The sequence below is a fragment of the Petaurus breviceps genome, unplaced genomic scaffold (assembly GCF_028583685.1).
Source record: "Petaurus breviceps papuanus isolate PSGF00001 unplaced genomic scaffold, PetGlider_PUasm1.0 90849, whole genome shotgun sequence".
Lineage (NCBI taxonomy): Eukaryota > Metazoa > Chordata > Mammalia > Diprotodontia > Petauridae > Petaurus > Petaurus breviceps.
This window is the reverse complement of record NW_027187361.1, coordinates 4,680,721-4,696,880: the sequence shown is the minus strand read 5'-3', so window position 1 is coordinate 4,696,880 and position 16,160 is coordinate 4,680,721. Positions and strand designations below refer to the sequence as shown.

At 35.9% G+C, this 16,160-nt stretch overlaps 1 protein-coding gene across 2 annotated transcripts in view; it reads right to left on the bottom strand.

Annotated features, from left to right (window-relative positions):
* PUDP (pseudouridine 5'-phosphatase) overlaps nucleotides 1-16,160 on the bottom strand; it is a 186,107-nt gene that overhangs the window by 65,167 nt on the left and 104,780 nt on the right. For both annotated transcript variants that reach the window (XM_069072827.1, XM_069072828.1), the window contains exon 3: nucleotides 15,046-15,275. In XM_069072827.1, the coding sequence (XP_068928928.1) occupies nucleotides 15,046-15,275 (230 nt within the window). The remainder of the gene's footprint in view (nucleotides 1-15,045; nucleotides 15,276-16,160) is intronic.

The following is a 16,160-nucleotide window of genomic DNA, read 5'->3' as shown; positions in this document are numbered from 1 at the left end:
TTATAAATTATTCCATCTGTATCAGTTCATATGAGTCTTTCCATGTCTCTCTGGAATCATCTTTTTCTTTATTTCTTACAGCACAATAGCACATCATAACAGGAAGTGAATATGAGAAGGGAGAGAACTGCAAGGTTCTTAGTTGAAAACTCGAATTCTCCATTAAATCCATGATATCCTTCCTGCTAATACTAATTAGAAATGATATATAGAATATTTCATGAAATCTTGCCTGTTTATGCTAATTAAAAATGACAGATTCCTCCCTCTTCACTATGTTTATGATTGTATAAATCATTTTGTTCTTCTTATATAGGACATGCATACTAGTTTGGAATGTTACATTTTTTAAATAGGAATGCCTCATCAACCCCAATTAAATGGTATAGTCCTTGAGAGTTGGGAATTCCACACTTCTTTATCACTCTCATATAGTTTAGTTTAAAACCTCACATAAAGCAGGTTCAACAACTCTGTAAGTTTAGAAAAATCAAGTAAATTCTTCTAAGTATTTGTTTAGTGGGCTAAACTAAGTCAAGAATTGGATCTGTTTCCTTTACTGACCATAGGGTTATCTTAGGATTCTGTCCTGGATCCTCTTCTCTTCTTCCCCTATACGACTTCACTTAGTGATCTCTTTACCTCCCATGGATTTAATTATTTCGTCTATGATGATGATTCTCAAATATACCTATCCTGCCCCAAATGCTGTGCTGATCTGCAATCTCACATATTCAACTACCTTTCAGAAATCGCAAAGTGAATGTCAAAAAAAGACATCTTAAACTCATTATCTTTCTTCTTAAATCCTCTCCCTCTCCTAATTCCCTGTTATTGTACAAGGTAGCATCATCCTCTTAGTTCCTCAGGCTTATAACCAAAGAATCACTACTTGCTATCTCTTGTTCCCTGTATCTAAGCTGTTGTTAGACTGCTGATTTCACCTTTACAAAGTCTCTTGAGTATGTCCCCCTTCTCTCCTCTGACATTGCCACATTCCTGATGCAGGCCCTCACCCCCTCATGCCTGCCTGGATAGAATACTGGTAGGTCTGCCTCCCTCAAGCCTCTCATCACTCCAATCAACCAAAGTGATTTTCCTAAAGTGAAGGCAGTACCATGTCACTCTCCTATTCAATAAGCTCCAGTGGCTCCCTTTTGCCTCCAGGACCAAACACAAAATGCTCTCTTTGGCATTAATATCCCTTTATAACTTTGGCTACTCACACCTTTCCAGTCTTCTTATACCTTATTCTCCATCCTGTACTCTTCAATCCAGGGACACTGGCTTCCTGGCTGTTCCATGAATAAGACATCTCTTGGCTCCAAGCATTTTTTCTGTCTGTCCCCAAAGCCCAGAATATTCTATTTACCTTCCTGGGTTCCTTAAAGTTCCAACAAAACTCCTTTCTTTTACTGGAAACTTTCTCCAACCCTTCTTAAATCTAGTGCTTTGTCTCTGTTAATATTTCCTGCATATCCAATACATAACCTATTTTGTATACATCTGCAATCCTTTTTATTAAGGGGGGATTTGTTCTGTGAAGACTGGATTCAGTCAAAGGGCCATACTTGAGGACTTAAAGGGCTACAAGTGACCTCAAGGCTCCCTACCTCTGGTATAGCAGGACGAAGCCTCAGACTGTATGAGCCTTTATGGATGCCATCTCATACTGGGGACCATACTGAGGTTGTGGTAGAGTAAAACCCCCAATCTCTTTTACATGAATTGTTACCATATAATATTTTTTATCTCCTATTTAGGAAATTGGCATTTTAAGCCCAACTATAAAACTTTATATTTACCCCTATCAAATTTTACTTCACCACATTCTGTCGAACACTTTTACCTGTGAATATTTTTTTATCCTGACTTTGCCATCCAAACTATTAGATATCTCTCCCAGATTTATAATTGTAAAGTAACTTTGATAAACCTGACATGAATACCTTTATACAAGCCACTAACAACAAGAGGCCTCTCCATATAAACAAAATGACATTTAGAAAGTCAGAATTAGTCTGTTAGGTGCTTTGTACCAGGCATAAAAAGAGCACAGATGGGCTGGGTGCGTGTACTCCACACAAACCAGTAACTTTAAATACTTTATCTCACTGGATCTTCATTGTAGTCCCCTACGAGGTAGAGAATATAGGTCATCTTCATCTTACAGATAAAGAAATAGCCTTTGGGAAGTGAATTATAAAGAGGTTGGATTTGAACCCAGGTCTATAAGTCCACTACTCAATCTACTATATCATATTTCCTCTTTCTTGGAATAATTACTGTCTCTATTTAGACTTTGAGCACCCACCCAGTTCAAAATCTACCTACCTAACACTAGCCTCTAGTCTACATCACCACTTTGTCAATAAGAATAGCACAGCTAATCCTTTCAAAGGCTTTTTGCCAAAGTCTAGGTAAATTATACCTACTGAATTTTCCTGATATACCAGTGTAATGGTAATGGTAATCTGAAGATCTTCCCTGCCCCTTAATAAGCCTAAGGGAATTTGAAGACCTTCCCTGATTTGAAAATATACTCTGCCACCAATAGGCTGAATGTAATCATATGGAGCCTGTAGTAGGAAGAGTTTGCTGAAGGGTGGAACAGAGCTCACAGGAAGCTGGGAGTCAGGGCTAGGCTAGACAGTTGAGAGGAGAGCATGCTTCCCAGGGAGACAAGGTTTTGAGTAAATATTGGGTCTTATGTTGGTTTATGGGAGGGCTAAAGGATGCTGTGGCTCTCTGTGCTACTGTGGCTTATTAACTTCTTTGCTACTATAATGGAATTGGCTTAATGGTTTTGGTATTTGGTTTTCTGGTGTCTGAAGAAATTTTTTGCTTCTGTCTTATATATGTTATATGCCTGTTATATTTTGCATCAAGTACCAGGCAGGTATATCTATAGTGATTGTGGGGTCTATGAATATTGCATTGGCACTACATTTGGCAAGAAGAATGAGATCACAAGGTATCAGACTTCTATTTGGAGCAAAAAGGGATTTAGAAGAAGAAATGGCTATCCTAGGATGACAGGATTTCGCTAGCAAGGGAGTGGTCTAAAAGTACAGGGCTCTGTGAAAACTGGGAACTGAAGTTACAGCCTAGAGATTTAGAAACATGTTTGCAAAGAATACCAATAAAACCAAGGAGCGAGCTGAAGGCAGTGTGTAGGAGGGGCTGGATTTTACAAACAGGTTGTAAAAGGAGAGACAAACTATTGCAAGAGTTGGCTGTGTTGCAGCATTCGCATTTGAACTCTCCTTTAGAAGAGCAAACTGGAGGATTTCAGGTGGCACAAGCAAGGGCTATTGCGAATTTGGCTCAGAAAAAGCAGAAAAGTAACAGGAAGAAAGTTCAGACAAGTTTTGGTAGGGGCTAAGCCTAGTTCCTATGACAATGACTGCGATGGATGTAAAATATCTTGTGGCTTAATGCATTTTGTTCAATACTGCCTACCAACAAAAACATCGTGGGGCGAGGAAGGCTACCCAGAGATCAATTAGGAGGTGTTCAAATAATCTGGGTGGAAATTGATAAGGGCCTGGACTAAGGTGGTGGTTGTGTGAGTAGAGAGAAGGAATTGGATCTGAGAAATGCTGTGGACAGAAAAATGTCAAGATTTGGCGATTAACTCTACCCCTACCCCCACCACCTGTCAAGAATATGGACCTGGGAGATAGGAACAATGATGGTACCTTCCACAGAAATAGCTAAATTTAGAAGGGGTGTCTCTTGAGTGGTATGGGGCAGATAATGATTTCTGTTGTGGACATAGTACATGTGAAATGTCTCCAGGACACTCAGTTTGAAATGTCCAATAAGTATTTGGACATAATCTCCAATCCAGTCAGGTCAGTCTCTTTACTGTGCTGCCCCCCACTCCCATGTTATTGTCTTTTTCTGTTTTGTATTTTTGCTCTTGCTTTCCTTTTTCACCCTGACAGGTCTTACTTTCTCCCATCTATCTTGATAAATCCTCTCCAGGCTGTACTCTTGACTTCCTCTACAATGATCCACTAATCTCCCTGTCCTGGAAACTCATTCCAACCTTGGAATTCATGTGGTGAAAATATTCTCTGCCCCTGAAGTCTCTTCTTCTAACTGGATGAATTATCTCAGTCTCCTTTTAAAGGCAACAAGGAAGAGTTGGTCAAATACCTTGCTAAAATCCAGATCCTATGCCTATGTTATTCATCTCATCTATCAATCTAAGTAACCAAATTAAAAAAAAAAGAAAGAAGGCTAGTACAGCACAACTTATTGTTGATAATTACATGCTGGCTTTATAATGGCTGCTCCTTTCTTTTCTCATAAACTATCCCTTTAATAATACTTTAAGATATTCTAGCAACTAAATCCATGATTATTAGTCTATAGTTTGACAAATTTCCCCAGATTTTGTCCTTTGAAAAATCAGGTTATCCGACCATCTATAGTCCTCTATTTTGCATGATTTTTAAAAGATCGTGGATGGTGGGTGACCTAGCAATCACATAAACTTGTTCTTGAAGGGGAGTGGAGGTTCCTCAGGTCAAATGACTTGGAGTCATTGAGGGCAGCTGGTGTGTGCTCCTGTTAAACTGGAAAACATCTGGGCTTGATAAGATCCATAATTACTGGCTCACAGAGTTACAGGAATTACTACAACTGAGTCACTTCACCAACTTCATCTCAGACACAAGTCTGATTCTACCTTTCTTAACAGAATGCATTGCGTAACTATTACTAAAGTCTGAGAGTTACAGTGACCCTACCAAATATAGACCAATAATGTGTTTTTTGAAAAATTATTTTTCTTAGTAATCATTATCTTGGAGACTCAGAGCTCCCCCACCCCCCCTTTCTTCTTCTAAAGTACATTAACATCTAATCGAAGGGCTTTATTCCTACTCACTGTTTTGCCCAGACAGAGGAAAATGTTGATTCCCCCCTAACATCAAGACAGGTCATATGGAAATTGAGGTCTCTTTGACCAAGATTAAATGACCTAAACCATATATTCCAAGACCCTCATTTTAATAAACCCACCTCCCAGTGTGTTGACCAATCAGAATTGATTGGCACCCCTTGGGAACACCTACTCTTCGGAGGGCATATAACTTTGTACCTCCAACCCTGAAACTGAGCCAGTTCTGGACTGTAACTCCCATGCAATCAGCTTGAGAGAAATTAAAACATGGACACAACCTAATTTTGTCTTTTCTTAGAACAAATTCTGAGAATGGTTGACAGTTTATAAAGTTTTTACAAATCACTCATAATTTGTTTACTAGAGGGCAGAGTAGAAGGGGTAGGCAGATCTGGAGTGAGAATGATGGACTACACAGCTGAACTTGGGGGGAGTGGGGGAGGGATCTGTTCTTCCATAGTCAGAGGTTTACTATCATAGGGCTGGGAAGAGTAACAAGGGGCTGGAATATACCAACTTTTGGGAAACGAGGCCAGGAAGAACAACAGTGAGGTAGGCTGAAGAAGGTGAATGATCAGAAAGTCTGGAGTTAATGATTTATATCCGATAGCCTTTAAATGCCTTACACAACATGGTGTAGTGGATTGTAGTAATCTTGGCTATGTTGTGGCCCTAGCTTCACCATCTAGTTAGAAAGTTTCTGAGGAAGATGCAGGTGGTTTTGATTTGGTCTGGAAACCTTTAGGGCAGTGCTGCACCACCTGCGGCCAGCCCAAGGATTTCCTTTACATATGAAGGATGTTTTCCTCTACATTTTTCGGTGGTCACAGATTGAAATCCTTTGGTGTGCTGCATGCAGCCGGCCTTAGGGCCTGGCTACACTGTGCTGAGGAGAAAGGACGTGATTTGTCCAAGTCTGGAAACCTGAGATGCCTAGTAACAGGGTACAACTCATTCCTTGCTCAGTTTGGGGCATACCAGGTTGTAGATCCAGAAAATACCTTGGACACTAGGGTGAGAAGGCAGTGCCCAGGCTTTTTTTTTTTTTGTATTTGTACTGCTCTTAATTTTATCCTGCCATCTATGAGCACATTTTTCTCTTCCCCAATTTAGTATGAAAATAGGTAATGACATTTATATAATTCTTTATTGATCATTCTTCATATATCATGAGTCTCGAAACAATAATGGAAAATACATTTTACATGTAGGAAACTGATGGGGATGGGGAAACTGAGGCTGAGACATGACGTGACCTGACTGGGGTCACAGAGCTAATAAATTTATGAAGCTATAATCAAAACCAGGCTTTCTTAATGCCCAATCAATCACTCTAATAATGAATGTGTGAGGAAAAATGTATGTGTGTCTGTAAAGGTCTGGAGTTGGCTGAGTGAAAACAGAACTTATATTTTAGTTTTAAAAGATGGCATTGGTCCCTGCAGACCTGTAACTAATACAGTAACACCCACAACTCCAAAATAACTGGTTTAAAGGATCACGTTTATTTATGTCCTATACTTATATATATATATATATGTTCTCCAAAGAATACATAGTAGCTCAACTTCTATGAAGACAAGGAAAACCATAAGCTTCCTAAATCTGAAAAATTAGTTGTGAAAAGTGGACATGGAAAGAAATCTAGGGAAAGCATATGAAGCAAGGAAGAAATCTAACTGTCCAAAGTAGACTGTGAGAGTTGAGCCTATATGACTATAACCTGAGCCCTTCATAGCTGATTTATGTGAAGAGAATGGGGAGCAGGTAGGGATTTTTTTTCATTTTTCTTTCTTTTTTCCCCCTTTAAATACATTCTTCCTAAGAGTACTAGTTTGTTCCTCATTCTCAGTTACTCTTTACTCTTTCTTCCTTTCTATTCCTGCTATTCTATACACAGCATCAAATATGTCACTTACAATTTAACAACACTTCTGATTGCTACTTATTTCCAATAATCCTAACTGACAGTGCATTTAAAGCCTTTCTCTGGTTCAATAACAATGTATTTGAGTCTAAGGAGTCTTTCCCTGTTGTCATTTTCTTTTCATAATTTTTCTCATTTTTTGTTATTCTAAACTTGAAAGACATCAACAAACACAATCATCTCTGTAAGCAATAGAAAAAGTGTTACATTTAAAATAGCAAATGTAATTATATACTAAATCGAGCATGTTAAACGTCCTAAAGCAGTCTCTCTGCTTGTCTGTTTTCCTTTCAACCTCCTTGCATTCTTTTCTCTCCCGTGTATTGTTTAAAGCTTCATTGACATTTTTTTTCTTTCCTCTTTTTTTTAATCACCATCACTTTGTCCTCCTCAAAAACTTTAAAAATCCTTTGCTGACTAGTTAGTAAAGGACAAAACTTCTCTGCTAACAAGTTAGCATACTCATTTATATAAATGGGTTCGTATTAAAAAAATGTTTCATTCTGAACATCTGGTTCAGTTCATCATCTCTTTTCTAAGACACAGAAAAGATGGTTCATGATTAGTCCTCAGGAGCAATGAGAACTGCCTATTTATATCTTTCAACTATCTATCAACTAGAAATGACTCTTGTTCTTATACATCTGAATCAATTCCCTACCCATCTTAGATATGAAACATTTATCAGAAAAAAAATTGCTAAAACGATTTTTCCCCAGTTAACTTATTTCCTTCTGATGTTTAGCTGCTTCATGGTAAAAGTGTTTCAATATTATCTGGTCAAAATTGTCCATTTTATTTTATTTTTTTGATCCTCTCTAACCACAGTTTGGTTAGGAAGCTTTCCTTTTTAATAACTGTGATAAGTATTGTCTTCCATTCTCTAATGTTTTTATGTGAGCTTTTATATTTAGGACATGCATTCATTTGGAGCTTATACTGATCTATGGTATGGGATATAAGTTATAACCTAATCTACAAAAATGATTTCCAGTTTTCCGAGATTTTTGTTGAATACTGAATCCACATATCAGTAGTGTCTGGGTTTATCAAATACTCCACTACAATATATTTGTTTGTTCCTGGATCTTGCGTCCCTAAATAATCCCACTAATCAGATTCTTTATTTTAAGTCAGTATCACATACTTTTAATGATGTGATAAATCATTACTTTGTAATAAAGTTTGAGATCTGGTGATTTTCAACCCATTTCTTTCCCAATTTTTTTTATAACATCACTTTAAATTCTGTTTTCTCCAGATAAATTTTGTTGTCATTTTATCTAACCCCACAAAGTAAATCCTTTGGCAATTGATTGAATTGAATATGTAAATTATGGTAGTACTGACATTTTAATTATATTTGCATAGCCCAACTATAAATAATTAGTATCTCCCCAACTATTCTGCTCTGTACTTAGGGCTTCATTGTATTTGTAGCTATATTAATATAATTCTTGTGGATATCTCTATAGGTTGACTCCCAAATATTTTATACATTCCTTAATTATTTTGAATGAAATTTCATTTTATATCTTTTCCTGCTGAGTTTTGTTGGTAATATACAGGAAGGATAATACTAGGTGTGCATTTATTTTATATGCTGATATTCTGTTGAAATTATTAATCATTTCAGTTACTTTTTAGTAGAACCTCTAAGTATTTTCTAATTATTTTATTTTATCATCTGCAAAAAGTGATCATTCTTTTTCCTTTTTGCCTATACTTATTCCTTCTCTTTTTTTGTCTTATTGCCATAGCTAGCATTTATGGGGTAAATGAAATAGTCAGTAAACATTTATTAATTATGTCTTTTGTGCCAGGCACTAGGAGATTCATTAGAATTAAGAAGGTTTGGGTACAGCTTCCTGTAGAAGATGGAGTAAGCTATAATTAGGAATTCTGAGAAGCCATGAAGCAGAGATGAAGAAGGAGAACATTCCACACATCGGGAACTGTTAAAGAAAAAGCCCAAAGTGCACAGATGAGTGTTTTGTACATAGGACAGAAATGAGTAAAGTGTCAAGATAGATAACACTGGAATAGGAGACATCCTTGTTCTTATATCTGATTTTACTAGAAAGACCTCTAGCCATTCTTCATTACATATAATTCTGACTCTTGGCTTTAGTAACTATTTATGATATTAAGGAAAGGTACATTTATTCTGACACTTTTTAATATTTAACATAAATGGTTGCATTTTACTGAAAGCTTTTCAGCATTAAGCTATCATTAGATGATTTGTATTGTTTTTGTCAGTAAATTCTAGTATAAAGCTATCCTGGTCATAGCATATCTTTTGAATATATTGCTATAGCTTCTTGACTACTATTTAGGCAATATTTACATTAATATTCATCAAGCATATTGGTCTCTAGTTTTCTTTTTCACATTCGCTACTCCCTGTTTAAGGAATCAAGACCATATAGGTATCAATGAAAAAATTTGGTGCGATTCCTTCTTTTTCTATTATTTGTAAATAGTTTATATAATACTGAAATTAATTGGTTTTTTAGACATTTTGACAGAACTTCTCTAAATTCATGTGGTTGTGTTTTTTCCATTCTCCCCCACCCCTAAATTAATTTATGTCTTTTTCAATTTCTTTTTCTGAGATTCACTTAAGTTCCTTACTTTTGTTCTGTTAATATGGGTATTACATATCTTTAACTTCCTACAGCTATATATATATATATATATATATATATATATATATATATATATACACACACATATAGATTTAGACACATATTAAGAACCTTAATCTATTTAATGTTATCACTCTTTATAGGCATATCATTGCATAAATTAGATTCTAATCATTTTCTAAATTTCTTAATTTGCTGTGAAGTATCCTTTTTCATTTTTGATAATGGTAATTTGGTTTTCTTTTTTAAAATTAGATTAAGTTTATTTCATTAATTTCTTTTCATCAACTATATCAGTTTGATTTTTTTGGTTTTATTTTGAATTTTGTTTATCTCTTGAGTTTCAGGATTTTTTTTTCTGTTTAGTTGAGGTTTTTTGATTTGTTGCTTTTCTAATTTTGATTTTCTACGTGTGTGCCCAACTCACTTGTTCTTTCTCTTGTTCGCAAGTATTTTCTACATCTCAAAAATGTTGGCATGGCATCTCACTGATGCTATTTTTCAAGACATAGTCTATCATTTCTATAATTTTTTCTTTAATCCCAAAGATAATCTATCATTTCTAAGATTTCTTCTTTAACCCCCTGATTCCTTAAGGTTAAATTATTTAGTGTTCACTTAAGCTTGAATTCCTTTTTTATAGATCCTTTGTTGATTATACTTTTATCATTTTGTTGGTAATGATGTGTTTTGTATTTTTTTTGCATCTAAGGTTATTATATTCTAGCACATAAAATTGTCTTTTAAATATGACATGTAAAATTACAAAATATGTATATTATTGTCTATTCCTATTTAGTTACCACCAAAAATTATAGTATTTAATTTTTTTCCTAACACTCTATTCAGGTCTTTAACTTTTTATATTGTTTATAGATTTATCTAATGCTGAAAGGTAGATATTCAGGTCCCCAATTTATTATAATCTTGCTATTTTTTCACTTAAAATGGCATTGAAGTAATTAGTTACTGTACCATATGCATATGAAGTATTAAAATTATTTTGTTGTCTATGGGTCCTTTAAGCATAATATAGTTTCCCCTATTTATGCATTTTTAACCATGTCTATTTTTGCTTGTCTTTTTTGAGATGATGATGTCGATCTTTACTTTTTAAAACTTACTTGATACATAATATGTTCCAACCTGTCATCTTAACTCTGTATAAACCTTATGTTTCAAATGTGTTTGTTGTAAACAATATTATTACTGCATTTTGTTTTCTATTTCGTTCTGCCATTCTTTTATTTTTTTTTGGATGAATTCTGGTCTTTCATCATGAATGCCTCAAAGTCTTCTATCACCTTAAAGATTCACATTTTTTCCCCTACAGGATCATTCTCAGTCTTTCAAGATGAATCATTCTTTGTCATCCTTTCCTTTTTGGAACATTCTTTATCAGGATTTTCTCGGTTGAGAACTCTAGGATGAAAGCTTGAGTGGAAAGGAAGATATAGGTTTTTTTTAAAGATCATATTAGAAGGTAATAGGGAAGGGACAACTAACGAAGGAGAGGGAGAAGATCTGAGAGTGGGAGTAGCATCAAGGGCACAGGCAGAGAAACTGATCTTGGCAAGAAGAGTCACTTCTTTATCAGAAACTGGTGTAAAAAAAGATGAGTGGGAGACGATGTTAAGGGATTTTGAGATGAAGAGAATGGGGGACTAGAGGGAGCCCATACCAAATGACTTTAATTTTGTGAGTGAAATAGAAGGCAAAGTCCGTAGCTAAGAGAGAATTGGGTTTGACAGGTACATGAATCTTGTAGAGGGGTTTAGAATGACTCCTATAGGTAGTGAGATAAGGTATTAGGCAGTAATTAAAAGACTGCCTTATTGTACTGAGGATCCAGTTCATAATTAATAACACACACTATATAATGTACTCAGTCAGCATGGTTGTGAGACTTTTTCCTGTTGTGTTCAGGAGCATATGAACAGGAGGTGAAGGAGACAGTTGGTGAATAATCCAGGGCTGAGAGTTGTCAAGAGATTATAATGGGAATGGGAATCTGAAGATCTTCCCTGCCCCTTAATAGACCTAGGGGAGAAGTTTGAAGCTTCCCTACTGTGAAGATAAACTCTGCCCCTGGAGCCCACAGAGAAGCTGGTAGAAAGCTAGCCTTACAGTTGGAGACAGTTAGGGATAGAGGAGCTTAGGCAAGGAAATAGAGGTTTTGTGAGTAAATATTGATTTCGTATTGGTTTGTGGGAAGGCTAAAGGATGCTGTGGACTCTAAATATCTTTGGTACTTTGGCTTACTGGTTTTAGGATTAGGTTTTCTGGTATCTTAATAAATTCTTCAACTTTATCCTCTATCTGGAGAGTTTGACATATTTTTCAATCAAATGTCATGCTAGTCACTGTCTCTGTCGTGATCGTGGGCACTGTAAACATTGCATTGGCGCTACAGAGATGAATAATTAGGGGATAAGGGGGAAAGAGACTTGAGATCAAAGTTGAGTTGAAATAATTAACTAACAAGTTAAGATTGGAGAGCAAGAAAGTGAAGTCAGAGCTGGGATACTGATATGAGATTATTGAGGGGTTAAGAGACTGGAGGGCTCGATGAGGAGAAAAGATAGGTTTATGAGGGATGAGGCATAGGGAAAGGTGAAAAGATAGGTTAGGATCAGATATCAGAAAGCTACGAGTTTCTAATTAGGGAAATGGAGCACTTGTGTATAATTCTGATCAAGTAAGTGGCCATCCCTATATATGGTTCAGGTGGAGTGAAGATTATGCAATGTGATTTAAAGAAGCAAAGAAACTTGGATTAGGGAAGCTGAGGAACCATCTATGTGGATGTTAAAGTTCTGTAGTATAAGTGAAGGAATGGGAAGAAGATACAGATGAACCATATGCAGAACTCCTAAGAGGAAGATGACCTGGTATCAGTATACAACAGCAATCACAATTTGGACTGAGAAGAAAATTTTGGCTGAATGAACTCCAAAGGCATAAAAGTTGTTGAGTGAAGGAGAAAAAAGGAGAGTATGCAACTACAACAGGAACTAAGGACTATTCTACCTGCTCCTCTAACTAGGACTAGTGTGTTAGGTAGGGGTGTATGTGGGAAAAAAAAGCATAGCCAATGATGGAAAGGGTAACTGCAGTACTCCTACAGTCTTTGTGGCCAAGCCATTTTCTTCCCAAGGCTCCACTTGTACATATTTTAGAGATACGTTCTTCTTCTGGGTTTTCCTTTGAAATCTTTCTTGATCTGTACTATTTCTTCATAATATGTGGTACCTTTTTCTGTTTACTCTTATTTTCAGCCTTAGTTCATGATTTGAAATTTTGTGTTATGTCAGGCTCTACTCCCCCCACATTCTTGGATGAAGTTGTCAGGCTCAATTTGTCCTGACCTTGATTTTCTGGGCTCCCCCCACTAGTTTTCAGCTCTCCTATTATATTTAGGCTAAAGGTATTGAAAGAATTCCCTGTGCTTGATCAGCACTCTGAGGTTGGCTGTCTCTGTTCAGTATGCTTCCTCCAATTTTTTTCCTCTTTAAGGCATTCTTCACACAGTTGTCTTGGTGATCTATGACTTCTGATCGTACAACTCCTCTAATGAAAATCAAACTCCTGATCCTGACCATCAAAGTCCTTCATAATCCAACCTAGTACCGGTATCACCTTCTTTCCCTTTATATACAACTTTTTTCTCCATTCCCCTGGTCTCATCATATCATTTAAAGCAATAAGAGGTTTTAGAGACCATCTAGTTTACAATCCTACAAAGGTCAGAACCTCTCTTGGCCTCAGTTTCCCAACTGGTAAAAAAAAAGGGTATTGGAGCAGATGACTTCTAAAGCGCCTTCAAATTCTAAATCTATGGTCCTATTATAAGAACAGAAGGCAAAAAATAGTCTAGTTTGATTGAAACATAAAGGGAAGCAGCATAAAAGCCTGGAAAAGTAGGAGGGATTGTGGAAAGCTTTAGATATTAGGATCAGGAATTTATATAGGTTTAAAATAGAGAGGCACTGACATTAATGTGATTGATTAGCACAGTGTCTCAAACATAGGAAATACTTAATAAATGCCTTTTCATTCATTAGCAGCAAATACTTACTAAAAAGCATGCTTTGTTTTAAATACAAATTAGAATATCATACTAACAAAAAAAGGCCTAACCCACTCTGTTTCACATGGAGATACTTGTCATACAGTGGAATGTATACTGACTGACATCTGACAACCTAGGTTCAAATCCTAGATCTGACACACTTAATATCTACACAACATTAAGTATGTAATTCTACATGCTTTCAGTTTTCTTATTTATATAATGAGAGGTTAAATTATATGGCCTATAAGATCCTTTTCCCTTATAGATTTAAGATTCTTTTAAGATCTTGCTCCTTCATACTCCCTGAATTTAGAGATTATCCTTAACCCTACCCATTTATATTGCAAAATGTGCACCATTATTTAGATAAGATAGTTAAACAGAAGCATAGAAAAGTATAACCTAACATTACTACAGTATAAATAAATGGTATGGTCTACTGATGATGGGTCAGTAGATATATCACCTTAAAATACAAATGACAGGATATCATTATTACTAACAAAAGTATCACTACTAATATCAATCATTTAAAATTGTCAACAGTTTATCAAATAGCTTGGATAGACTGCATATTTGATTTCAGAATTAAGTAGTTTCTAACTAAATAGGAAATTAAAAAATGTTTTAATAGTAAGCCCTTTATCTTTGATGTACTTTACATGTAACAAAGCTAAGAGATATTTTCCAATTTCAAACATTCTTCCCTTTGAAAGAAGGAAGCTAACAATCATTTACAATGTGTCTACTATACATCAGACACGTTACTAAGCACTTGACAAATATTAACTTCTTTGATCCTCACAATTCTAGAAGGTAGGTGCAATTGGGATGATTTGTACAGCATTATATATTTAGCAAATATCTGAAGACATGTCTGAACTCAGGATTTCCTGATTCCAGGTCCAGCACTGTGCTACCTACCTGACTCTATAGTTGTTGTTCAGTCATGTTCAACTCTTTATTACCCGATTTGGGGTTTTCTTGGCAAAGATATTGTAGTTTGTCACTTCCTTCTCCAGCTCATTTTACAGATAAGAAAACTGAGACAAACAGGTTTAAGTGACTTGCCCAGGATCACACAGCTAGTAACTGTCTGAGGTCAGATTTAGACTCAGGAAATGAGGATTCCTGACTGCAGGTCAGGCCCTCTATCCATTGTACCACCTAGCTGCCCCATTCATAAAGGGTGGAGAATTAAAATTTCATTTGTACACAGTTAAATAAGGTTTGAATAAACACTTGCTAGTATGCTAAACCCTAGAGATGGAAAGACAGAAAGGTTTTAATTCGCATTTCCCAAAATAGAGATAAAAAGGGGGTGGGGTGACCAAAATACCCCCCAACACCCAAAACTTTTAAAACAATCATTTAAGTTAGTTTTGAAGGTCACTTAAACCATCTTTTTGCAAACTCAAGCCCCAGAATATTAATATCAATGGGCAATATAAGCAATCTATCAGCATATTCAGATTACCTTTTCTGCTGGAGGAGAAGGGGAAAATCTCCTTGCACAAGTTAGAAACAAATCAGGGTCCGGTTTGCCATTCTTCACCTCAGGGTCATCACCCAGAACGAGATGATTAAACAAACTAAAGAATTCTCTGTGTCTTTTTGTTTTCCATTCAAATGAGGACCCAGCAGAGCTAGTAGCAACAGCAATAGGTATGTTGTGTCTATGTAGATGGTTGATCAGCTTCTCAACACCTAGAAAGAGAAAAGGACTTATGTAGGGTGGACAAGACATACTGCAGTTTATTAACATTTCTTTCAAGGGGCAGTATTTCAAGCACTATAGCAGTGATGTTTTGGTGATCGACTAAGGAGTTACTTGAGACAGATATCTTAAGAGGAGTCATAAACTCTGAAATATCCATTCTCAAAACAAAAATTGAAAAACAGCAATTAAGTGTTTATCAACAGCATTTCCCAAAGTAACAGAAGATAATTTAATCTGAATAAAATGTTTTCTCTACTGATATGTGAAAAAGTAACCAAAACAATGAAAGCAGGGAAGTACACTCTGAAATGTAAGCCCAGATTTATACTGGAAAAAGAAAAGGATAACATTATTCACAAGATTAGGGCAGCCTTAACAACCACTGCTTCTTTAAAAAATAACAATGAATAGGCAGGGGTTAGTTTATCAGTGCTTCCTATAATAAAGGACACAATCTACTGAAAGTGATTCCACCATTCATCAGATCAATGAAAGGAGGAAAAAAAGCCCCTCTTAACCCCAAGAATGAATACCAAAACTGGAGAAATAGCAATGAATACATGTACTAAGTTATTTGTAAATAAAATAAACACTGCTTATATCTACTGAACCAAGAAAAAGAGGAAATAACAATCAGTTTTAGAAAGGGCACATTTACCATGTTAATCTCAACTATACAGATGCACTGTGGGGAACACAGATTAATATGGCCATTTGTCTATCTAATTAAAAGCCTGCTGGTTATTTACTATTCAAATGATTTACTAGAGAGATGAGATAATATATGTAAAGTGCTTTGTAAATCCTAGATGTGACATAAATGTGAGCTATTATTACTACTAAAAAAAACGATCAGAAGTATCTGCAGTATT